This window comes from Mchenga conophoros, linkage group LG20, assembly GCF_057382185.1.
Source record: "Mchenga conophoros isolate Kocher_MC1m ecotype Shallow Benthic linkage group LG20, M_conophoros_male_GT1.1, whole genome shotgun sequence".
NCBI lineage: Eukaryota > Metazoa > Chordata > Actinopteri > Cichliformes > Cichlidae > Mchenga > Mchenga conophoros.
This window is the reverse complement of record NC_140545.1, coordinates 16,689,288-16,711,638: the sequence shown is the minus strand read 5'-3', so window position 1 is coordinate 16,711,638 and position 22,351 is coordinate 16,689,288. Positions and strand designations below refer to the sequence as shown.

At 43.2% G+C, this 22,351-nt stretch overlaps 1 protein-coding gene across 1 annotated transcript; it reads left to right on the top strand.

Moving 5' to 3' along the window:
* Positions 1–15,415: 15,415 nt before the first annotated feature.
* LOC146550577 (uncharacterized) lies at positions 15,416–19,157 on the top strand. The gene is made up of 4 exons (XM_085258471.1): positions 15,416–15,514; positions 16,044–16,100; positions 16,448–16,540; positions 18,759–19,157. The coding sequence occupies exons 1-4, from the start codon at positions 15,416–15,418 to the stop codon at positions 19,155–19,157; spliced, it is 648 nt and encodes a 215-aa protein (XP_085114597.1).
* The last annotated feature ends 3,194 nt before the right edge of the window (positions 19,158–22,351 follow it).

Here is a 22,351-nt window from a genome sequence, read left to right as displayed (position 1 = left end):
AATGAAAACTAAGTTTGCTGTCAAAATGAACTTTACTGCCTGACACTTCTATGCCCAGCATGCCCAACGTGGAGTATGCTCCATGTTTAAATTCACTCTCACTAGGGGTGGGCAATATAAACGATATGCGATATAAATGATATACGATAGAAACGATATGAATTTGGCCAACGATAGAGATTTTGACTATAATGCTCTATCGCGATAGCGCATGTTGATGATGTCATCAAGCTGCACCTGTTTTGGTCGAAAGCATTGCAGCGGCTACAACCATTATCATCTGCAAATTATGGCGGGCGACAGTCATAGCAAAGAGATGAAGCACTTTTGAAATATGGGGAAAGCCAAAAACTGTGCTTCCTCCACTTCCGTAACATTGATTCATTAATGTTGAATTCTCTTGCAGCTGTTCTATTCCCATGTTGTTGCAGTATAATAATAACTAACCTCGTATTGTGGATGGATTATATCAGTTGTTCTCCTGACTGAAGTTTGGCCCGTGTATAGCATCCTGCTATACGATTGCATTTGTCCCTAACCACCAGAATCCCTCACGTTAACTTTTAATGAGTGGAAAAAAAGTTGGCGTTCATCCTCCAGCTTCACTGTGGTAATGTTATGCTAACATAGCCGTGTCACTGGCAATCACGTAGCACAACATTATATACCAGGTAGTGCAACTTCAGTAACCCTGCAAATGCCACTGCTGTTTAGTTTTCTGTCTTCATTTATGCTGGAAGTGGTAGCAGAGCTGTACGTTTTAATTATTTTCAAAAATCTCTCAGTCAGAACATGGTGTGTCATGTTTAGGTGGAAACTAGCGAGCTTACTTCCTGTTAACTTCTAACTCCGTTAAATTTAATAAATTCTGTTTTCATGGATGCCTGGATGTAAAACTTGTTACACCTTCTAAAGCAGCAACGCTGATGATTTTATTAAAGATGAAATAATTTAGAACGTTTTTAACTCTTAGTGTTCGTTTGACTTTGGGACCTGAAGATTTCTGCACGCCAAAATCGGTTCGAGGTCAGTAAGTACAACCAAAATTCATACATAAGGCACACTCTCGATTTTTGAGAAAATTAAAGGATTTTAAGTGTGCCTTATAGTGTGGACAGTGTTGGGAAGATTACTTTTAAAATGTATTCCATTACAGATTACAGAATACATGCCCCAAAATGTATTCTGTAGCGTATTCCGTTACGTTACTCGATGAGAGTAACGTATTCTGAATACTTTGGATTACTTAATATATGCTGTTTACAACTACGTGAATGTACTATTGCTGTGATTTATTACTGTTACTCACGGTCTGCGGCTCTGAAGCGTAGTAAAAGGACCTCTGGCTAATACGTCGGGTTCTGTGTCGGGCTTGTAGCCGAAAAATAGCTTTACTTTGTTATCTGGGTCAACTTTGTTAGCGAGAGACAGAGAGAGGCGTTGAAAGGCTGCTCCAACGGAACTTATTGTTTCGGAGGAAAACACGAACACAGCGTACAGTCGAGTCTTAATAGCTTACTTACAACTGGGCTTGTCAGGCACTCTTCTTGGCTGCAGTGGTTATTATTATATTTACATGCTTCCAGCTCCTGTTTTTGCTCGATGACAGCTCGTACTTTTCCTTTTTCTCCCTCCCTCGCTCACACACACATAACGGGTATGACAGTCCATTCTCCCAGCAGGAAACACGCAGAGAGAGAGCGTTACCCTGTTGTCGTGTCTTCACTGCTTATGAAGAAATCGCCTCGGAGCCGTCATACAGGTTCTTTTTATTCCGTAGATATAGATAACGTATCCACACACTGTAAACTGCTAAGCTAGCACATGAACACACACCCAGCTACTTCCGGCGATTTTCAAAATAGGAGTTCGAACATTACACCTGTAACCATGGCAACCGTAACGCTGCCGCCTGAAACAGCAGAACATAGATGTCAAACAAAACCCAAACAATCCTGACCTGCGACAATATGAAACAGGAAAGTACCGCAGTGTAATCCATTTATTTCAACAAAGTAACTGTATTCTAAATACCACCAACGGTAACTGTAACGGAATACAGTTACTCATATTTTGTATTTTAAATACGTAACGGCGATACATGTATTCCGTTACTCCCCAACACTGAGTGTGGATAATACATTATACTGAAGAAAAGAATATATCGCGATATATATCGTTTTTGGGTTTTTTTTGTTTTTTTGCCTGTCCCGTTTGGCTCTTTTGCCATCAGAATTGTTGTCTAAAGGCAAACAAAGATGCCCAACGGATTTACTTTACCAAATTGACCATCCCAGCCTTGCCGTAATGGTCCATTTGATTCACCTTTTATTGTTTCTTTTATTTTCACTTACTGAATACGGGACAGACTTGACTGGGGGAAAGAAGGGGAGAAAGAAAGAGGGAAAGAGAAACAGCTGAGAAGAGGGACGGGGGAGAAGGGCAAAAAACATAAACCAACAGAACGGGCAGAGAAAAAAAATGCATATATCAATCACCTGGATCACCTGCTGAGAAAGAAAAGAGAAAACAAGCAGAAGAGAACAAGAGTAATAGAATAAACAACATCACAATGATATATGGGAATATGACAGTAAATACTAAATATTAAACATTATTGTGCAGCACATAAGATCAACAGAACACAGTGTGCTTTGAGGTAGGAGCCAAAAAGGGTGTAGTTTGTGGGAGTGATCACCCGTGTGTACACCTGTGAGCATGGACGCGCTTGTTTTTTTTTGTTTTTTTTTAAAGGTTCCTTCATGTAATGATCTGCTAGAGGGTGTGGGGGGGCCACAGCCCCATCCTCCAGGGCATGAAGCAGGTATGGAGGAGATCAAAACTCCAGACATCCAGAGGCCCCCAGAACACAAGAGACCAAGGAAGACCAACAGAGGGGCAGCCACGCCACTGTCCAAGAAAGAGCTGAGGAGAGTCCCAGATGAGGGCTCACTCAGCAGCCGCGGAGCAGAAGCCAGGGGGAGTTGCAGTGAAGCGCCCGTGAGCTCCGCCAGCAGCCAGCCGTGCCTGAGTGACCGAGCCCCAGGCCGAGAGGCCGGGGGCACCCCACCTCCGAAGTGGCCCGAGCGAGCCCCAGGCTCCAGGCCCCGATAAGCGGCCGCCAAGGAGTGAGCCGGTGTGTACCTGGACGCCCATCCCCGGACACAAAGAACCACCAACGCACCGATGTCTGAGGGAGTCCGCCACTGGCAGGGGAAGTGGTGGTAGGGGGAGATAGGCCTCCAAACCTTGGAGGGCCTGAGATGTCCCCAGAGAGGTGGCGCCTGATACCCAACCTGACATATAGACACAGACATACAGGCACACACAGATACAAACATCCATTCCCACCCTCATGCTTTCATATGCACTTACTCCACACTCAACCAACGTGGAGACAGACATAAAGAGACGCTGTACACACGATCACACTCCCCAAGCGTACTCTACAAACCGGGTCTAGGTACCCTTGCCCCTGGAGGGGGGAACTGCACCCAGACCCAGGTGGTGTTACCCTTTTCCCTGCGGTGGGGGGAGGCAGACCACCCCGACTCCGCAGCAGCAGGAAGGCCCCACACTCCAAACCGCAGTCGGACGGCCAACTCCTCCTCCTAGTCCTAGCCCCCCCCCCCGCTCCAGCAGGTCGCAGAGAATGGGGGTGAGAGAAGACTCCAAATCTCCCTCCACCCGCTCATTGTAGTGTTGATGTATGTGTGTTCTAAGGTGCATTTAAAACCCAGGAGGGCATGGAGCTACCTACCAGAGAGCAGCAGGTAAGCGCATGGTCCCTCCTGCTAGCCCTCAATGTCTACGTGTATTTAAAATTGAGAGGTGGGCAACGACGCCAGGGGTGGGGTGTACACACTGATGGTACTTTGGATTCCGTGTATCGTGCCCACCCCCAAGATCCTATATGTATGTGTAATGAGAGTGTGAGCAATGTGAATGTCTAAGTTGTGGGATAAAATTGAGGCAGAGGCAGCCAGAAGGGGACAGAGGGGGGGGGGATAGCCTTCTCTGCACCCTGGTGACATACCCCTACTCCAAGGTCCTGCATGTGTGGGTGGTTGTGGTGGCCCGGGAAGAGGGAGGCAGCTGGAGATGGGGAGGGAAGGAAGGGAGGGGCAAGTGACCCCTCCTGGGGCCAGCTCCCCCGCTGACCCCAGTAGGCACCCCCATACTCCGCGACCCGCCAGGGAAAGGGGGCCCAGGCCCATCCAGACCGGGGCCCAGTGCAGCAGTCCACCCAACCCCACCACAGAGAAAACTGCACCCACCCCACCATCCACTCATCTTCCAGACTACATAAGACAATAAACACCCAGGCTGAGATCTTCCTCCACCTCTCCTGTATCTCCCCCTCCTGCAGAGGGAGCTCCTGAGGAGAGGAAAGCTCCTGCAAGATGTGACAATCTCCCCCACCAGTTGAAGAGCCCCCCAGGTGGCTCGATGCATCGGCGGCACCCTGTTCCAGGGCTGGGCCCCCATGCACCCACCCGCCCACAACCCCGGCAACACACCAACCAGGACCCATGGCACCATAGCAACTGTAACGCTGCCGCCTGAAACAACAGAACATAGATGTCAAACAAAACCCAAACAATCCTGACCTGCGACAATATGAAACAGGAAAGTACCGCAGTGTAATCCATTTATTTCAACAAAGTAACTGTATTCTAAATACCACCAACGGTAACTGTAACGGAATACAGTTACTCATATTTTGTATTTTAAATACGTAACGGCGGTACATGTATTCCGTTACTCCCCAACACTGAGTGTGGATAATACATTATACAGAAGAAAAGAATATATCGCGATATATATCGTTACCGCACATGCTTCAAATTATATCGCGATATGAATTTTAGGCCATATCGCCCAGCCCTAACTCTCACATTAAACTAGCTGTACCAAGGACAAGAAATGTGAAGCAACAGCACTGACCACTGCACCACCTAAAACTTAACTGAGGATTTGAAGTGTGATGGTTGAAAATGATTGACTGCCTCTGAGTGATGGATAGGTGACTGCATTGGAATTTCTCCAACCCACTCCCCACTTCTGCAAAAGCTACTTATCCAGATTGATGTCTCACCAATGAGACTCAAATTTACTTTGTATGTCTCTGAGTACAATATGTGATGAGTAGATACCCCATTTCTATTAATAAAAAATGAAGCTTTAGTTTTGCAGCACAATGATGTAGCATCAGTCAAAGTCCATTCATTATCTGTTGTCTTCAAACTCAAAATACATTATTGCAACAAAGTAACATGTTTTCACATTTCATAATGGGATTCTATTTAAATATATTGTTTTAACTACTTTAGGTTTTTATCATTCTAACCACAACTAAGCGATGGAGTGAAGGTGCTGTGCTGCATTCAGTGACACAAGCTGAACAAACTTGAAAAAAGAATTCTTGGCAAACTCTCCCAGGGTTGTTGTACAGTAACTTTGTGTACTAGGTTGAGTCATCACTGGTGCATGGCCTGATATGTAGATGACAATAAATACTCAGCATCAGACTCTAGTTCAATGCATGCAGCAGCTCACCATAATAAAAACATTTACTTCTGCAGGGATGCGTTCATGTCAAGGTGGACTTTTAGCTTTAAACTTTTACTCTCTTGACATTTTGCTTTCCTCTTAGCTGCTTTAAGGCTTTAACTAATGTGCCTCTGAAGTTGCGCGGGTGAGGGAAAGAGAGGGGCAGCATAAATTTGAGGTGACCCGTGATCAACTCTGTGCCTTGGGTTGGCTGTTACCTGTGTTGCAGGAGTCATCCATCCATTCACGATGATAGAGGAGTGCAAAGGACATTTGGTACAATTTCCTAATTCTCATTTTAATAATGTATTAAAACTTTGATTAGTAGCTTTTTATAAACATTTTTTTAAAACTGCTGCTAGTGAGTACAACATGGATGAATAGATGCACAAAATCTAAAGTAAACTGTTTTATTTAGCTGGCATGGAGTTCAAGCCAAAGGTTGCAGTTTGTGGTTCTGTATTTGGTAATTCCTCTGTAGGCGACTGACAGAATAGCTACAGTTTTCTTATCTATATCTGTATCTAACAAGCTAAGTATTTGCAGTGGGCCAATAAAATGAAAGGGGAATAATTTGTACAGAGAGTGGATGGAAACAAGCCTCCAATAAATCCTGCAAATGGAGGTCAAAGGGGATTTATTTGGTTAAATAAAAAAAACATCCTCAATTCAGTTTCTAGATCAGCCCCTATTAGTATACAGCTTCGACCACTGCACTGCAGGGATAGACAATCTTTTTTAAGCTTGAAGATTACTGCGAGTTCAGAGTTCAGTTTTGGCCCTGACACCCCAAGGTAACATACAGTACTTTTATTTTCTGCTTTCTGTATATCTCTTTAATTAAGTTAGTTTATATAGTGTGAAGAAAACTTTTAGTCCGATTCGTTTCAGAATCATACTCAATACAAGATATTGTTGATTCAATTAAAGACATAACTGTAATTTAGTGTCAGGATGACAATTTCAAGACACAGGAATCAGAAGACATGGAGAGGTGAAGCAAGACCAAAGCAGAAAGCAAATCAGGCATCAATGACAACGAATGTGATGTGTTAAGTCAAATACACTATGAAAGGAGAAGGGTGGGTTGAGCTGAGCTGCAAAGTGGCTGCTGATGTGCAGTGAGTCTGTGGGGTAACGCAGTTTAAATAGTGCACCGATATCAGATTTGCCAACTGGATTTGTAAAATCTTTTAGATTTTCAGGGTAAGCAATCTAGTTAAAAGTAAAAAAAAAAAAAAAAGAAAACTTGCAGCCTGGGCGAAGGGTAACATAGGTGAGGTGCAGGAGAAAAGGAGAGGAAAGCCAGAGGTTGACTTCTCTGTAGGGAGCGTGTGACCTGGAAAGCTCAGGAAAGAGCTTCTCTCACGCACATTTCAAACAGGGGAGGAGGAAAAGAGCGAGAGGGGAGAGACATCTTTTGGTCCAAAGGAAATTTAAGAGGAAAACAAAAAGTGGAAGAGCGTAATGTGGGAGGGTTAAAGAGGACTTGAAGAAAAAAAAAAGGGTGAGGGTTGGCAGAGAAAGGAAGTAACAAGATCAGATGAAAAAGTACAAGGATATGACAGGAAGAGATGGACTGAAAAGGAAGTAAGGTAAAATTACCGAAAAAAATAGGGGGAAGACTGTAAGCAGTCAGAAAGTGAATAAGAACACAAGCACTTCCAATATAAAAGCCTATAAATACTTAATGCAAATCTTAAAAAAATAACCCATCACTTGTTTGGATTGATGACCCAACAAGTGTTGTAAAGTGAGTTTGGGTGAAAAATGCATGTGTATCTCAAAATTACACAAAGGCATCTTCCAAAGTGTTCATTAAACTTTGGACATTTAAACCTCAGTGTTTCTGAGGTGCTCTGAGACAACAGATTAGTCAGTACACTGTGACTCTGTACATGCCGAGCTCCTGTTGACACTCATGGTTAAACCTGAAGTTACCTTGATAAACCCTAAATCATGCTTCATGCTACAGGCCCCTGGGTATCTTTACTCCGGTGGCGTGTCTAGAAAATTTTTGCTGGGGGGGCCAGGTAGGGGCACAGATTTGGAGAAGGGTGGCAGATGTAATTGGCAGATAATGTTAAAAAAAATTCTACCAACCGTTGACCATAATTCAATAACTCTATAAACCTAATAACCGAATGCGCTTTTAACTCTTATTAGAATGAGATTTTAACCACAACGGTGCAAAGTTTTTAGATACTGTGTTGATAAAGTACAAGAGATACAATCAGTGCTTTGTCAGTGTTTATTCAGCATTCAAGGACAGCAATATTTGCATAGTATTTTTACTGACATATAGTGCACATATGATTTGAGCAAAAACATTTTTGAATATTAAAATACGAACATTTTTAACATACAATTGGCAAATTAGGCAATGCCAATGCAAAACTTTATCTGCCTATTAAAAAAAAGAAGATAATCTTCTTACAAACTGGTGTTTGATTTTGAAACACGAAAAAAGTGGGGAAACAACTGAAAAGACTAACATTTGAATAAAACCTGAAAGCAAGTAAATACTTTCTATGCTGCCTTATGGTAAACTTTGGTAATATTGATGTATAAAGAACAACACTGGCTGATGATGAAATACAGTCAGCTGGCATGGTGAGACTGCCAGTATTAACCTGCAGGGCTGGACTGGGACAAAAAATTGGGCATTTTGACTAGAGACCGGCCCACCAGGTATTAAAGCCATAAAGCCTTTGAATGAAAACAAACACTGTTGTGACAGTGATGTACACTGTCTTTTTGGTATATGTGTGATTTCTATACATTTTACGTCAGATAAAAACTTTGTTCGCAAGATTCAGATAATTATTTAATAAAAGCTAGATATTTTAAATGAGAATAAGAAAGAAAGGTTAATGCTGTTAATGCCCTACCTGGCCCCCCTGGCAAAACTTTCCTGCACAGTTACCAGCTGTCAGCTACTTAGAAAAGGATCCTGGTGTTATTTGTCTCTCAGAAACAGTTCATAACTTCCCTTCAACTCATTCATGTCACCTAAAAGGTAAGCCTGTTTCTCCATCACCTGTTCAGCTCTGATGATTCAGTAAGGACATTTCCTGGTTTCATCTTCATGTTACCCTCTCACCACATAACCAAACCGATATCATGACCAGCAGCTTTTACAGCTGTGGCTCCAGCAAACATCAGCTGATACTAGAAATTAATATTAAATAAATTCTAACAACAGCTGATCAAGCTTAAACGTGCTGCTGTTGTTTAGCGTGACATCGGCTGGTTTCCTCTTTCTGGCGCAAAGTGGGCGATAAATAAACAAGAGAGAAAAGCCGATCAGCTGATCATTGATCAGTTTCATGATTTAAGTAGAAACAGGATAGGGAGGGGAGAGAATGAGAGAAGAAGAGGCAGCTGTGCAGCGTAACGACAGAATAACTCCACCTTTGTGTCTTTTTTTCATTATAGCTAAAGTACGGGACAAACTGCCTCTCTTCTCAGCTCAATACGAAATGCGCAATATTTTCTCTGAATGTGGGACCATTCCATTTTTTAAGGAGCCGTTGACAACTCTATTTTATTCATTAGGTTAGTCAGTAAAGTTCACTATCAGTAACATCATAGCACCCACCCAGCTGTATAGAAACTCGCAGTAGGAGTTATTGTAACTGACTGTAAAAAGTCACCACAACGAAAATAAACTACCATATTTTCACGATCATAAGGCGCACTTAAAAGTCTTAGATTTTCTTCAAAAAGTACGGTGCGCCCTATAGCACAGTGCGCCCTGTGTGTTGTAAGGAGGACGTAGTAGAGAACACCATGAGAACGCTAAAGGGTGAAGTGTGGGCGTTGATCATATATACCAGACAATCGCACATACCTTATAAAAGGACAGGTATGTGCATTATGTGGAACATCGTTGTTTTAACAACCCTGAAAATGGCAAAGAGACACGCTTATGAAGCACAGTTTAAACTGAAGGCCATCAGCTATGCGGAGGAACATGGAAATCGAGCAGCGGCGAGAGAATTTAAGATTAACGAATCGATGGTTGGCAAATGGAGGAAGCTAGAAAACAAGCTCCGGCAGGTCAAGAAAACGCAGCTGAGTTTCCGCGGACATAAGGTGAGGTGGCCCGAGTTGGAGGAAAGACTCGAGCGGTGGATCATCGAGCAAAGAACGAGCGGGAGAAGCGTTTCGACGGTCACCATTCGGCTAAAAGCAGTTTCACTAGCTGAAGAGATGAACATTGAACATTTCCAAGGAGGTCCGTCTTGGTGCTTTCGTTTTATGAAACTGTGCCATTTTTCCATCCGGACCAGGACTACGGTAGCGCAGCAACTTTCAGCAGATTATAAGGAAAAGCTGGCCATCTTCCGCTCCAACTGCAGCAAACACATCGGCGACAAAAACATCCAGCCCAGCCACATCACAAACATGGACGAGGTCCCGCTCACTTTTGACATCCCGGTGAGTCACACTGTGGAGAAGAAGGGGACCAGCACGGTAGCGATACGCACAACGGGGTATGAAAAGTTGTCTTTTACTGTTGTGCTTGGCTGCCATGCTAATGGACAGAAACTGCCGCCTATGGTGATTTTTAAGAGAAAGACTTTGCCTAAAGAGAAGTTTCCAGCAGGAATCATCATTAAGGCAAATGAAAAGGGCTGAATGGATGAGGAAATGATGAAAGAGTGGCTGAGGGAGGTGTATGTAAGGAGACCAGGTGGTTTTTTCCACGCATCACCATCGCTCTTAATCTGTGACTCTATGCGTGCCCACCTCACAGCCGATGTGAAAAAACTAGTGAAACAAATGAACTGTGAGCTTGCTGTCATTCCGGGAGGCCTGACAAAGGAACTCCAACCGCTGGACATCGGTGTGAACCGCCTGTTCAAAGTAAGGCTGCGAGTGGCCTGGGAGCGATGGATGACCGATGGAGACCACAGTTTCACCAAGAGTGGAAGGCAGCGCCGGGCGAGTTATGCCACAATTTGCCAATGGATTGTAGATGCTTGGGCTAACATGTCTGCTGGCACTGTTGTTCGAGCTTTCGCAAAAGCCGGCATCATTTCCGAGGAGCCGCACGGCACGGAAAGTGACTCTGACAGTGAAGAAAGTGAACTTGGCATGTTTGATGGAGATTTAGCGCAGCTGTTCAATTCAGACACAGAGGATGAGGACTTCGATGGGTTTGATTGATGATAAAAATGTGAGTACCAAACTTCGTTTTGCTCCTGCTTTATTTTTAAATATGCACACTTGTATGCTTGTGTGTTGTTGATGATGACGATTACTGGTAATAAAAATGGGAGTAAGGTACCGAACTCAGGTTTGCTCCCGCTTTATTTTTAAATAAGCATACGGTACTTGTATGCGCCCTATAATCCAGTGCGCCTTATGTGTGTGTTAATAATAATAATAATAATGGATTGGATTTATATAGCGCTTTTCAATACCACTATTCATTCACTCTCACATTCATACACTGGTGGAGGCAGCTACAGTTGTAGCCACAGCTGCCCTGGGGCAGACTGACAGAAGCGAGGCTGCCATATCGCGCCATCGGCCCCTCTGGCCAACACCAGTAGGCAAGTAGGGTAAAGTGTCTTGCCCAAGGACACAACGACCAGGACAGAGAGCCCAGGGATCGAACCGGCGACCTTCCGGTTACAGATGCGATTCCCAACCCCCGTGAGCCACGGTCGCCCAATACAGTTAAATACAGTAATGGCACACATAACTGTGACTGCGCCTTTTAGTACAGTGCGTCTTATGGTCGTGAAAATACGGTACCCCTAAACTTGGTTTATATCTGACCCAGCTAGACTGCAGGTCATAACTTCTGACCTGAAGTTCAGTTCACCTGACACTCGGACTGGCGGCTACCTTGGGCCTCTCCTCCTCTGTGGAAGCTCCGCCATAGCCACCACCAAACAACGGAGTTATTTTTACACATCGGCCAGCATCTGGCCAATCCACCACCTCTCATTGTTCATGCCATTACAAAAAAAAAAAAAAAAAAAAGTCATCAGCCCACCGGTCAAATGGTGTACCCGATGGCCAGTCCAGCTATGTTAACCTGTTAATCTTTCGCCGAAAAATTGTTTTCTGCGGTGCGGTCTTTCGTGCTTGGCTCACCTACCTTTGCTAACATGATGCTCATAGTGCAGAAGCCGATGCTGCATTCACTTACACTCGGATATCTGAGCTCCACTGTGAAAACATAATCATACATTTGATATTTCATTGAATTTTATTGTTTTAGCTTCGGTGTGGCACCTGGGGTGGCCAGTCTGGTTGGGGGGTGGGGGGGGGGTGGCCTGTGCCCCCCCCAGGCCACCCCGCTGGACACGCCACTGCTTTACTCGTGAGCAGGCATGGATGCAACCACAAACACACTTTATCAATGTCCCAGTGACAGCTCTGTGCACCAGTACAAACCTGTAATGCAAAATTGTATGAGTGTTGGAGTGAAGAGTCTCACACACACACACTCCCTTTCCTCACAGACTCCTCTGTTGATTCCCATTACAGATGCTAATACCATGACGGGTTCCATTTAGCTGAAGAGAAATCTGGAGTCAATCAGGAAACAACTAACATCCTCTGGAAAACCACAGTCCTCACATACACACAGACACACTCAGATGGCCAAATTGTAAGCTAACTAAGCCCAATATTTATCTTTTTTTCCACCTACCATCCACGAGCGACTCCACTGTCTAAGCAGATAGCTCCGTGCTGACGAGTTGTGTCCTGCTAATTTCTATTTAGACATCAGCATTTCCCCTGGGAGTCCTATGATGGATCTTTGTTTCATTGACTACAGTTCAGGGAGGAACCTCGTCTGCCGCAGTGAGCATGTGTTTTTCCTCTTAATGCTCCTTTTCGCCCTCTATTTTCTCTCACTCCCAGGTCAATTAACCCTAATATAAGAATCAGGAAATCAGGAAAAACACAAATAGCTACAGAGAGAATTTTGCAAAAAAGACAGATAGATCTAAAAAAAAAAAAAGAAAAAAAAATTACTCTTATATCAACACCAGGGAGCAGTAAGCTCCTGTAAGGATCTGATCTGCCTCTTTGTGTTTTTCAAAGGTGCTGTGTTGATGTAACCTCTGACTTTAATACTACTGATTAAAGTCACCTCTTAGGCTGCTGATGTAGTTCATGAACCACAGCTGGAGCGTGATGGGGAGACCCACATTTTGGCCATATCTCCAGCAGAAGGAGCCCTGTCGACAGCTTGCAGCAGTGTTGGCGGATCCCTGGCAGGTACGCTGAAAGACACCCCCCCTGGGCCTAGTTTGTCCCACGTTAGCAGTGACCTTGAAACACAACAAGGAACAATAAACCATAAATCAACAGAGAATGAGTGTGTGTGTGTGTGTGTGTGTGTGTGTGTGTGTGTGCGCGCGCGCTGCAGGGGCACACAGTGGGGAAAAAGAAGGGAAGAAAGAGAAGGAATAAAAGTGGCTGAAGAGAGGAGGCAGAGCGGACCCAGCAACACCTGTCATTCCTGGTTTGGTTTATGGACATCAGTGGCCGGCCGGGTCGCAGCATAGCACCACTCTCCTCCACTGTTTGGTGGACTCAGCAGAACTGGAGATCACTCACCAGGATCTGACCTTCAGGATCTGAGGGAGGGAGAGACAAGGGAGGCACTCCTGAGGTGGGAGGGATGTAAAGGAGTGAGGAGGAATAGATGGTTTTCCCTTTGTTTTCACATTTAAATGGCCTGGTAAATGGCCTGTATTTGTATAGCGCTTTACTAGTCCCTAAGGACCCCAAAGCGCTTTACATATCCAGTCATCCACCCATTCACACACACACACACACACACACACACACACACTGGTGATGGCAACCTACATTGTAGCCACAGCCACCCTGGGGCGCACTGACAGAGGCGAGGCTGCCGGACACTGGCGCCACCGGGCCCTCTGACCACCACCAGTAGGCAACGGGTGAAGTGTCTTGCCCAAGGACACAACAACCGAGACTGTCCAAGCTGGGGCTCGAACCGGCAACCTTCCGATTACAAGGCGAACTCCCAACTCTTGAGCCACGATCTAAAGCTTGCTCTCATTGCACAGTATTTAAATGATTATCGGGGTTTTTGCAGGTACATGCTGGTAAAGTCAGCCATCTTTGAAATGCTACCTGGCAGTTATTTTAAAGTTTAGGGTTAAAGCTGTGATTTAAATTTTCAGCTGTAACTCTGAAATTAAATCTGCATCTACAGAAGCACGAGTCAAATCATACTTTAAAATTCTCTGTCTGGTACCAAATGGATCTGGTGTGTGAAATCCAATGGACTAAACAGAACTTGTAGATCTGCGGGTTTTGCAAGTCTTCAAATGAGAACTAATAATTAATATACTGACCACAAAGTTTTTAAGAAGCAACCCGGTAATTGTTCAATATAAGGCATGTTATTTTAAATAATTTACTAACCATAATAAAATCATGGATTGGTGATACGTCCAGTTGTATGGAGCAAAGGGCGGGAACCCAGAATGAGTCCCGCTCCTGAACACAGTCAAAACAAAAACCAACACAGACAGAAAGGAGAGAGAGACAGAAAACAAAAACAGAAGCCAAACTTCTGAGGCAACATGACTATGGGCTCAAAGTGTGGTCTTAAATATTTTCTACAGTGGTCCCTCGTTTATTGCGGGAGTTACATTCTAAAAATAACCCACGATAGGTGAAATCCGCAAAGTAGCCAACTTTATCTTTTACAATTATTATAGATGTTTTAAGGCTGTAAAACCCCTCACTACACACTTTATACACTTTTCTCAAAACAGGCATGAATATTTCAAACTTTTCTCTCTTGTTTAAACACTCAAACCTTCATAGAAAAATAAGTGCAGTATTATAGAATGAAACCAAAGGCACCCGCGGCTGCCTTTGACGTCGCAAAATGCGACATTGTGTCACGGCGAGTGAGATAAGCCGTGTGAAAATAATAAATGAGGATCCAATCGCAGGCAGTCGTGAAGATGCGAAGGTGGTTTATTGAACACGAAATAAATATGGACAAACAGCAAATGGAGCTCGAACTAAACTAGACTGGAAAACAACTAAACTACAGAGCACAAACCTGAATGAGAACGAGCAGAGGAGAATGACGATGGACAGCAGGGAGAACACATGGGTGAGACATGGTGGATACACAGACGGAGCAGCAACTACAATGACAGAGGACACGACTTAAATACACACAGCGATGATGTAGATGCAGGCAACAGTGTAGAAGTCACAGGGGATGATTCAGCAGGTGATGGCTGAACAAACTTCCCCAGACCGTCAGCAGACGTGAGGATGTGCTTGATGGGTCCTCCAGGACCCCCAGCAGATGAGGCGTGGTGCTGGGTGGGCTCCTCGGACCCACCAGCTGACTTGGCTTGAGGCTGGACGGGCAACTCGGGCCCTCCAGCTGACGTGGTGTGAGGCTGGACGGGCTCCTCCGGCCCTCCAGCTGAGATAGACGGCTGAATGGGTCCCTCTGGTCCTCTAGCAGAGGACAGGGGCAGAGGGGTGAACTCAATGGAGCTCTCAGCAAGGGATGATGGCTGAGACTGCTCAGTAAAGTCCTCTAGTAGAGCTGCTGGTGCTGGCATCTTGACCTCTACACTCTAAAAAGTAATTAATGGGACCTTTAGTCATTACTTACATATATATGTTGTTGTGAAATGAAAAATCAAGTTCATAAATACTGTTAGACTTCCTAATTGAAATTTTTATTTTATTGAGTTCGGGTGACTCATAAATTATGCCTCTTTACTCAATATATAATCGTGATTTGTCTGAATTTAAAATCTTCTTTTAATCAAAAAACAATATAATTTTAAGTTCTGTCGATGTAAAATACAACTTGATGACGTGTAAACAGCTCACAGTTCCCTTCTTCTACACAAGCGGACATATTCAACAGCACGTGTTCAAGGTTTATCAAGAGCTGTGTTCGTCGCGAACGGTGAGTAATTTTATGCGAAATTACACATATCTGCAGTTGCTCTGGATTTTGTTAGTTTACTGTAAAACAACGACGTAACATACATAACATACATCTTAGCTTGCCCCCGCGTTTGTGTGTTTTAATATACACACAGCAGCTAATTCCGCGATAGCATAAATTGTTGGGCTCTTTTTGGAAAATTTAACACTGATGTTACTCTAATGCAGACCACTGTAATTGTCTTATAATTTTTAAAAGATAGCGGACGTTGTTAGCCCCGGCGCAAACTACTATGCTAACGTAGCTAGCCAAGCTAAGTTGTGTTCACTGTGATTTTATTTTTGAAATGTGAAATTTATTTTTTGAAGGGAAGCATTTTATGTTAGTAATTGTTAAGAAACGCTCCTAAATTTTCGTAACGTTACGGGGTGAAGTTCAACCCCATTGGCTTCTGCGCAGGAAGTGCGGTCGCCATTAGTCCGGTGTGTCTGTTGACCGCTAAGAATCTCACCGAAATATTCAGTTACTTTGCTGTGTTTCTTGCCAGGACAAAGGCTCAAACCATCATCTTCTCCTGGTATCGAATACCAAGGGACCTTCTGAAGTAAGCTTTAACAAGTAAGCTTGAATTGAGTAATTCAGAATCATGAGGTATGGATTGGCCTTGTAAAATCTGTAAATTTGCAACCTCCACTAAGGAAGAGCTGATGAAACATTATAGGTTACGCCATATCCCCAGTATACAGCCTCTGCCATGTCCTTACCTAGATTGTTTTTGTTCATTTAAGTCATGGGGTAGCCTAAAATCACACATATCAAGGAAACACTCAACTCACTCAACAATGAGAACCTCTGAAATACTCAGTTTCTGTTGCCAGTTCTGTAATGTGGGCACGTTTTCCACTGAAAAAGAGTATTTTGAACACCTTCTATTTTTTTTCTATCAATCAGGACAACACAGTTGAAAAGCGCAGAGAAATTGCTATTCGCTGCCTTATAGTCTATCTTGGAGAGAAGGAGGAGGATCTTTTCAAACAATACAGTGTAAGTACTTGAGTTGGTTTTTAATTTTTTGTTTAGTTTTGAATGCATGTCTCTGTTGGGTCTTTGTGTTTTGTTCATTGGATTTTCTGTTCAGGGTTGAGTATTTAAGTCATTCAGTGCCATAGACGTCTTTAGACGTCAAAATGAATCCGAACGCTCAGTGCCATAGACGCCTCTTGAGCTTTTTATTGAATTGAGAAGGTGGTGGAGTTGATTACATGGATAAAATCCCACCAGCGTGACAGTCGGCTCTACTGAGAACGAGTATTGTGGCGCGATTTTTGATCCAGCTCGTCATTTCGAGCTTGAGGCCCGCAGCCTGACGTCATGGTTTTTCTAGCGATTCCAGTGAACATGAACCGGATTTATCTCCTGTTAGAAACTTCTGAAGGCAGCAGGGACCAGAATAATGAACGATTTGCTGCATAAAACACACAGAACACAGAACCGATAGCCGGGTGGGGGGTGAACAGACTAAGTCGCGCACTCACTTGTGCACATGCGGGAGTAACACACACACACAGACTCTCTGAATCATAAATTAGTCGCTTTTTTCTTATATATTTTTCAAATGTTGAAATTGTCTATAAACAACTATTTTTATACACAAAATAATCTGCCAAAAGTACATTTTTACAGGTGATTTTTTTACTTCATAGTAGTAAAACATAGTTGAGATGTTGCATGAATCATTGAAACACGAAATATTTACATCAAAGTCACTGATCTGCTAGAAAAACCTATTTACACAAAGCGCTTTTGATCCAGAAACAGGTGTTTTGTCATGAAAGTTTCTCTTTTCTACTGCAGATTTCTAAATAACAGAGGTAGAAACATTTTTTTTTTGCTGCTGAAAGAAGAGAGACTCATTTTTGTCATGGTGGTTTCAGAATTCACATAGTCATAGAACAAAATATTCTGTGAGCCTTCAAAATCAGTGAAAAACCTAAATATCTCTGGCACTGAGGGGAGTATGAAATCTGAGAGTGGCTGGCACTGAATGAGTTAAGGGACATTCCAACCCTAAGTGAAGATATGTCTATTGCCATGTATAAGTGAGAAAAAAGCATTTCAGAATTACAATCCGAAGATGTTTATTGCCATTGTCATTGAACATAATTTGCTGAATAGAAACCTGTTTCCGTGATAAGGTGCAACATAAACACACAGGATAAAAAATTTTGTAGCCAGCGCAGTCATTTTCCTGATCTGGCAGCAGAGCATAAACAATGGAAGTGGAATCAAAAGTGATTAAAATCACTCAATAATGATACCAAGTATTCCTGGGGAGCTCAACAATCATGCTGACTGCAAATGAAAAGTATGAATTGACATGAAGGATTTTCAGGAGCCGATTTAGACTTGGGACTACATTACGACAGAGCACTGCTGTAAGCCTCCACATGGTTATAACACAGCAGTTGAAGCCACTGCCGACCAGTGTCTATAAACCAACATGCTATTTGTGCAATATTTCTTCAACAAATCAACGACCCATCCATTGTTACTGCAGCTGCTTGTATAGTAGTGGCTGTGTGTGTTTGTTTATGGAAGCTGGAGACTTTTTCAACTGTTGCGTTATATCCATGCACCATGCAGTGGATGTTTACAGCGGTGTTTGTCGTAACTGCAATGTAGTCTCAAGTCTAAATCAGCTTCTGCAAATCTTCCGTGTTACTTTTGCACTTTTCATTTGCCGTGAACATGATTACTGAGCTCCCAAGAAATATTTGTTTTCATTACTGTTTTCATTTTTGTTAGTCATTTTAATCACTTTTGCACACAACATGCTAGCACCTGCTATTCACTTCCATTGTTTACGCTCTGCTAAAGCAAATGGATTGCTTTCGGATCAGGAGAATTAGTATGCTGTTTACAAAAGGCTTGTTTCTCACTTTCTAACTGTGGCAATATGTCAATAGATAAAATTTCACTTAGAAGTGGAATAACCCTTAAAAATGATTTATTAGATTTTCTTTTCAAAGTGGAAAAACAAAACTGTGAAAAACAAGACATTTTTTTATTTTAAACGTTGGATTATGGTTTAATTTAGCTTTTAAAAATTACAGAATGACAAAGTAAAATCACTGAAAAACACAAAAGACAACCTGTTTTAGCTTATTTTCCTACCTGTAGTAGTCCATTCCCTTATGCACGTCATCCTGAAGTGCTTGAGCTATGTATTTTATACATCCTAACATTTAATTTCTCCTACAAGGATGAGGAGGAGCTCAACGCAGACCTTGCAATGCAAATCATGAAGATTGCTATCATTGGTCATGGGCCTGCAACCATCATCGTTGAGGGATCCAAGATCCTGGAGAGGATTGATGTTGCCAGATCCTGTGCTTTGATGATGGGAGTAATCTACGCTCTGAACCTTACCTATCCCAAGCAGCTGAAATTTACCTTTGAGGTATTTCAAAAGCTATGCCTTGAGCTTGATGGACAAAAAGCCAGCTCTAAAGTAATGAATCTTAAGTTTGGTATTTTCCAGAGCAGACTTGATAGACCATTCGTGAGTGAGTTTCACAAAAACCTTATTCCTGCATTTCTGGTACTACTTCATTGTGTTTTACTAAATTTTAAAGCGCTGTTCTTAAGTCTTCTGAGTTAATGTTTTGCCGTGTCTTAAATGCTGTTATTTGCACATTTTTAAGGAATCTGTTTAATTTCTCCCATGACCTGTGTTCTGAGGGTATTGGTGTGTTTTAAAGTTTGTGTAATGCCCTCTTTAGCAGAGTTGGCTGGTGACTGACACCCAGCCTCTGGGGAGGCCCTAGAGGGAGCAACTGTCTCTGAGATGGCCAGCTTAAGTGAACCAGCTAAAGTTTGTGTGAAGTGTGTTCCCTGCTTGGGCAACAGAGCTATAGGCAGCGAAGCGGCTACAGACTGACCTACCAGTAGCGGAGACGGTTGTAGTGGAGGTGTAATAAATTGTGGAGTGTCTGACTGAACTGAGGGCAGCTGACTGAACTGAGGGCAGCTGGGCTGCTGACTGAACTGAGGGCAGCTGGGCTGCTGACTGAACTGAGGGCAGCTGGGCTGCTGACTGAACTGAGGGCAGCTGACTGAACTGAGGGCAGCTGACTGAACTGAGGGCAGCTGGGCTGCTGACTGGGGTGAAAGTGAGGATGGGACAATATGGCCAGAAAAACCAGTTTCAGAAAGGTTTATTGCTTTCCCTGAAGGAACTGACGGAGACAAGAAAGCTTCCCAGACACTTAAATTCCCTATGTTCGTAGTGCTAGGCTCAGCTACTCCGGGCATGGAAACAACAGCGTGAACATAGTCATTAGCACGAAAAGTCGGCTCAACAAAGGTAGTCTTAGGAGCAATGGTCATGGGTGAGACAGAGAAATCCTTATTAATTTTAGAGGAGACACAAAAAATAGCTCCAGAAGAAGTAGACCTAGTATCTGGGTCAGAAGGAACATAAGGAGTGTCTGTTTCACCCACCACAGCCGACTGTTTTGACATCCTGAAGTCCGGCTGTGGGGTGCCGCGCCGGTGACGCGAACGTCGCTTCCTCCCTGCCGACTGCACCGGCGGGCCAGGCGACTGCTCCGGCTGGCCGGGTAAAACCTTCACCGGGGGGCTGGGTTGGGAAGCAGTAGCGGCTGGAGGGTGGAGGTGAAGTTCGTGGAGAATGAAGTTTTATACCAGAGGGTGCAGTGAGTCCAATAGCCAGGGATAATCGGAAATAAGCTGTTGTAGCCTGGCTTCCAGAAGGTAGAGAAATGCTTCTCCCTCATGCTCTAGCCACAGGTTGATTAATTTTGAAGCAGAGTTTGTTATGCGGTCCCGAAGCTCCGTGGGTGGGGTGAATGCCGCTGGATCCATATCTGGCTGGTCCGTACTGTCACGGCGAGTGAGATAAGCCGTGTGAAAATAATAAATGAGGATCCAATCGCAGGCAGTTGTGAAGATGCGAAGGTGGTTTATTGAACACGAAATAAATATGGACAAACAGCAAATGGAGCTCGAACTAAACTAGACTGGAAAAAAACTAAACTGCAGAGCACAAACCTGAATGAGACCGAGTAGAGGAGAATGACGATGGACAGCAGGGAGAACACAATGAGAATTGATAAAGAATTGATAAAGAATTGAACCGATCAGTGATATGAATAATGGAATTGGAGTTGCTAAATTCTTAACAGTTCCCATCTCTAGTACCAAGAGAGGAAATGTGGCACTGTATGAACATTTTGAACACAAAGTGACAGACATGTATGAGGATATCATGACAGTGTTGTTGTGTGGTAGGGGTGACAGATGGTGTCAAGGTGGGGGTGGGATTACATCAGGTGACTCTGAGTCCCTTCTTGTTTTCAATCTGATAGGAGAGAAACAAAAGTCAGCTGAACAAGACAGAATGAGAAAGAAAAAATAAGAGATAAGAGGGTGAAATGGTGAAGACGCAAGATGCAGACGCAGTGAAGATGGATGAGTTTATGTCTGTGTGGTTTAACCATCCCAGCAATGAAGAGAAGAATTCAAGGAGGGTGGGGTGGGTGGAGATGAGTGTCAGGGGTGAGGAATGTCAACAAGACTGAAAGGAAAGGTTTATAAAATGACAGTGAGACCTTCCATGTTGTATGGTTTGGAGACAATGAAACTAATAAAGAGACATGAAGCAGAGTTGATGTTAAGAATTTCGTTGGGAGGGATCAAAGCAGACTGGATTAGAAATGAGTACATCAGTGAGACAGCTCAGGTTGAGTGATTTAGAGACAAAGTTAGAGAGGAAAGGCTGAAATGGCTTGGGCATGTGGAGAGGAGGCATAGCAGACAAAGTTTGTGGGTTTAGTGAAGGAGGATATGAAGAGGGCTGGTGTGACAGATGAGGATGCTAGAGACAGAGTGAGATGGAGGCAGATGATCCAGTCTGGTGATCACTAAACGGACAAACTGAAAGAGGTAGAAGAAAAAAAGAGCTGTGTTCTCCTTTCTTCTTCTTCTTCTTCTTCTTCTTCTTCTTCTTCTTCTTCTTCTTCTTCTATCTTTTCCCATTTTTCTTGAGTCCTCGCCAGGATATAGGGCTGGTCAGTCTATGTGAAGTTTGATATTCAGTAAATACTTTACTTTGAAACCAAGACTGAAGATGCCTTTTATTTCTACAAAACAAAAGATGGTCACTGCTGTTGAACAGAAATATATTCTTCCAAACAGAAAATGTGTTTATTTTGAATCTGTGATGTAACCTCCAACAGGACCAATATTTTAAAAACGGTCCTTTTAAAAAGCATTGTTTCTAACCAAAAATACAAAGTCAAATGAATCCAATGAACTCAGTTGTGCCATAACATTGTGTAGCAAATGCACACACACACACACACACACACACACACACATATATATATATATATATATATATATATATATATATATATATATATATATATATAGTGAATCTATCAATATACACAGACAGAAAACACAGTTCAGTAAGTGATGATTTGTTTATTCATTAAAGGATGAGATGACGAATTGATGCATCGTACATCATTAGTGGTATGTGTGACTTTGGTGTCTTCTCATCTTCTCCGTTTTCTTAGCAGATCGCAGCATAATTTGTGGTCTCAGCTTCTCTTTTCCCTAATGAAAATATTGACAGATTAAATCTTAAATGGAACACATTTCATTCAGAAAGTTATCTAATCTGGTAAAAAGCACTGAGCAGCAGATACATGGGAAGGCTACATGGGGAAATGAAAAAGGGAGAAGAGAGCGGAATGAAGGGAAGCAGAGAGGGTGATAAATTTGTACCCAGAGTAAGTGTCTAAAAAGCTGCCATGTTTTATGAAA

What these genes read in the sequence shown, in the direction of transcription:
- LOC146550577 (XM_085258471.1), top strand. Translation starts at nt 15,416, where the DNA reads ATGACGTGTAAACAGCTCACAGTTCCCTTCTTCTACACAAGCGGACAT. An exon ending in AGCTGTGTTCGTCGCGAACG is followed by an intron (nt 15,515 to 16,043) that starts GTGAGTAATTTT and finishes GTTTCTTGCCAG; the next exon opens with GACAAAGGCTCAAACCATCA. An exon ending in ATACCAAGGGACCTTCTGAA is followed by an intron (nt 16,101 to 16,447) that starts GTAAGCTTTAAC and finishes TCTATCAATCAG; the next exon opens with GACAACACAGTTGAAAAGCG.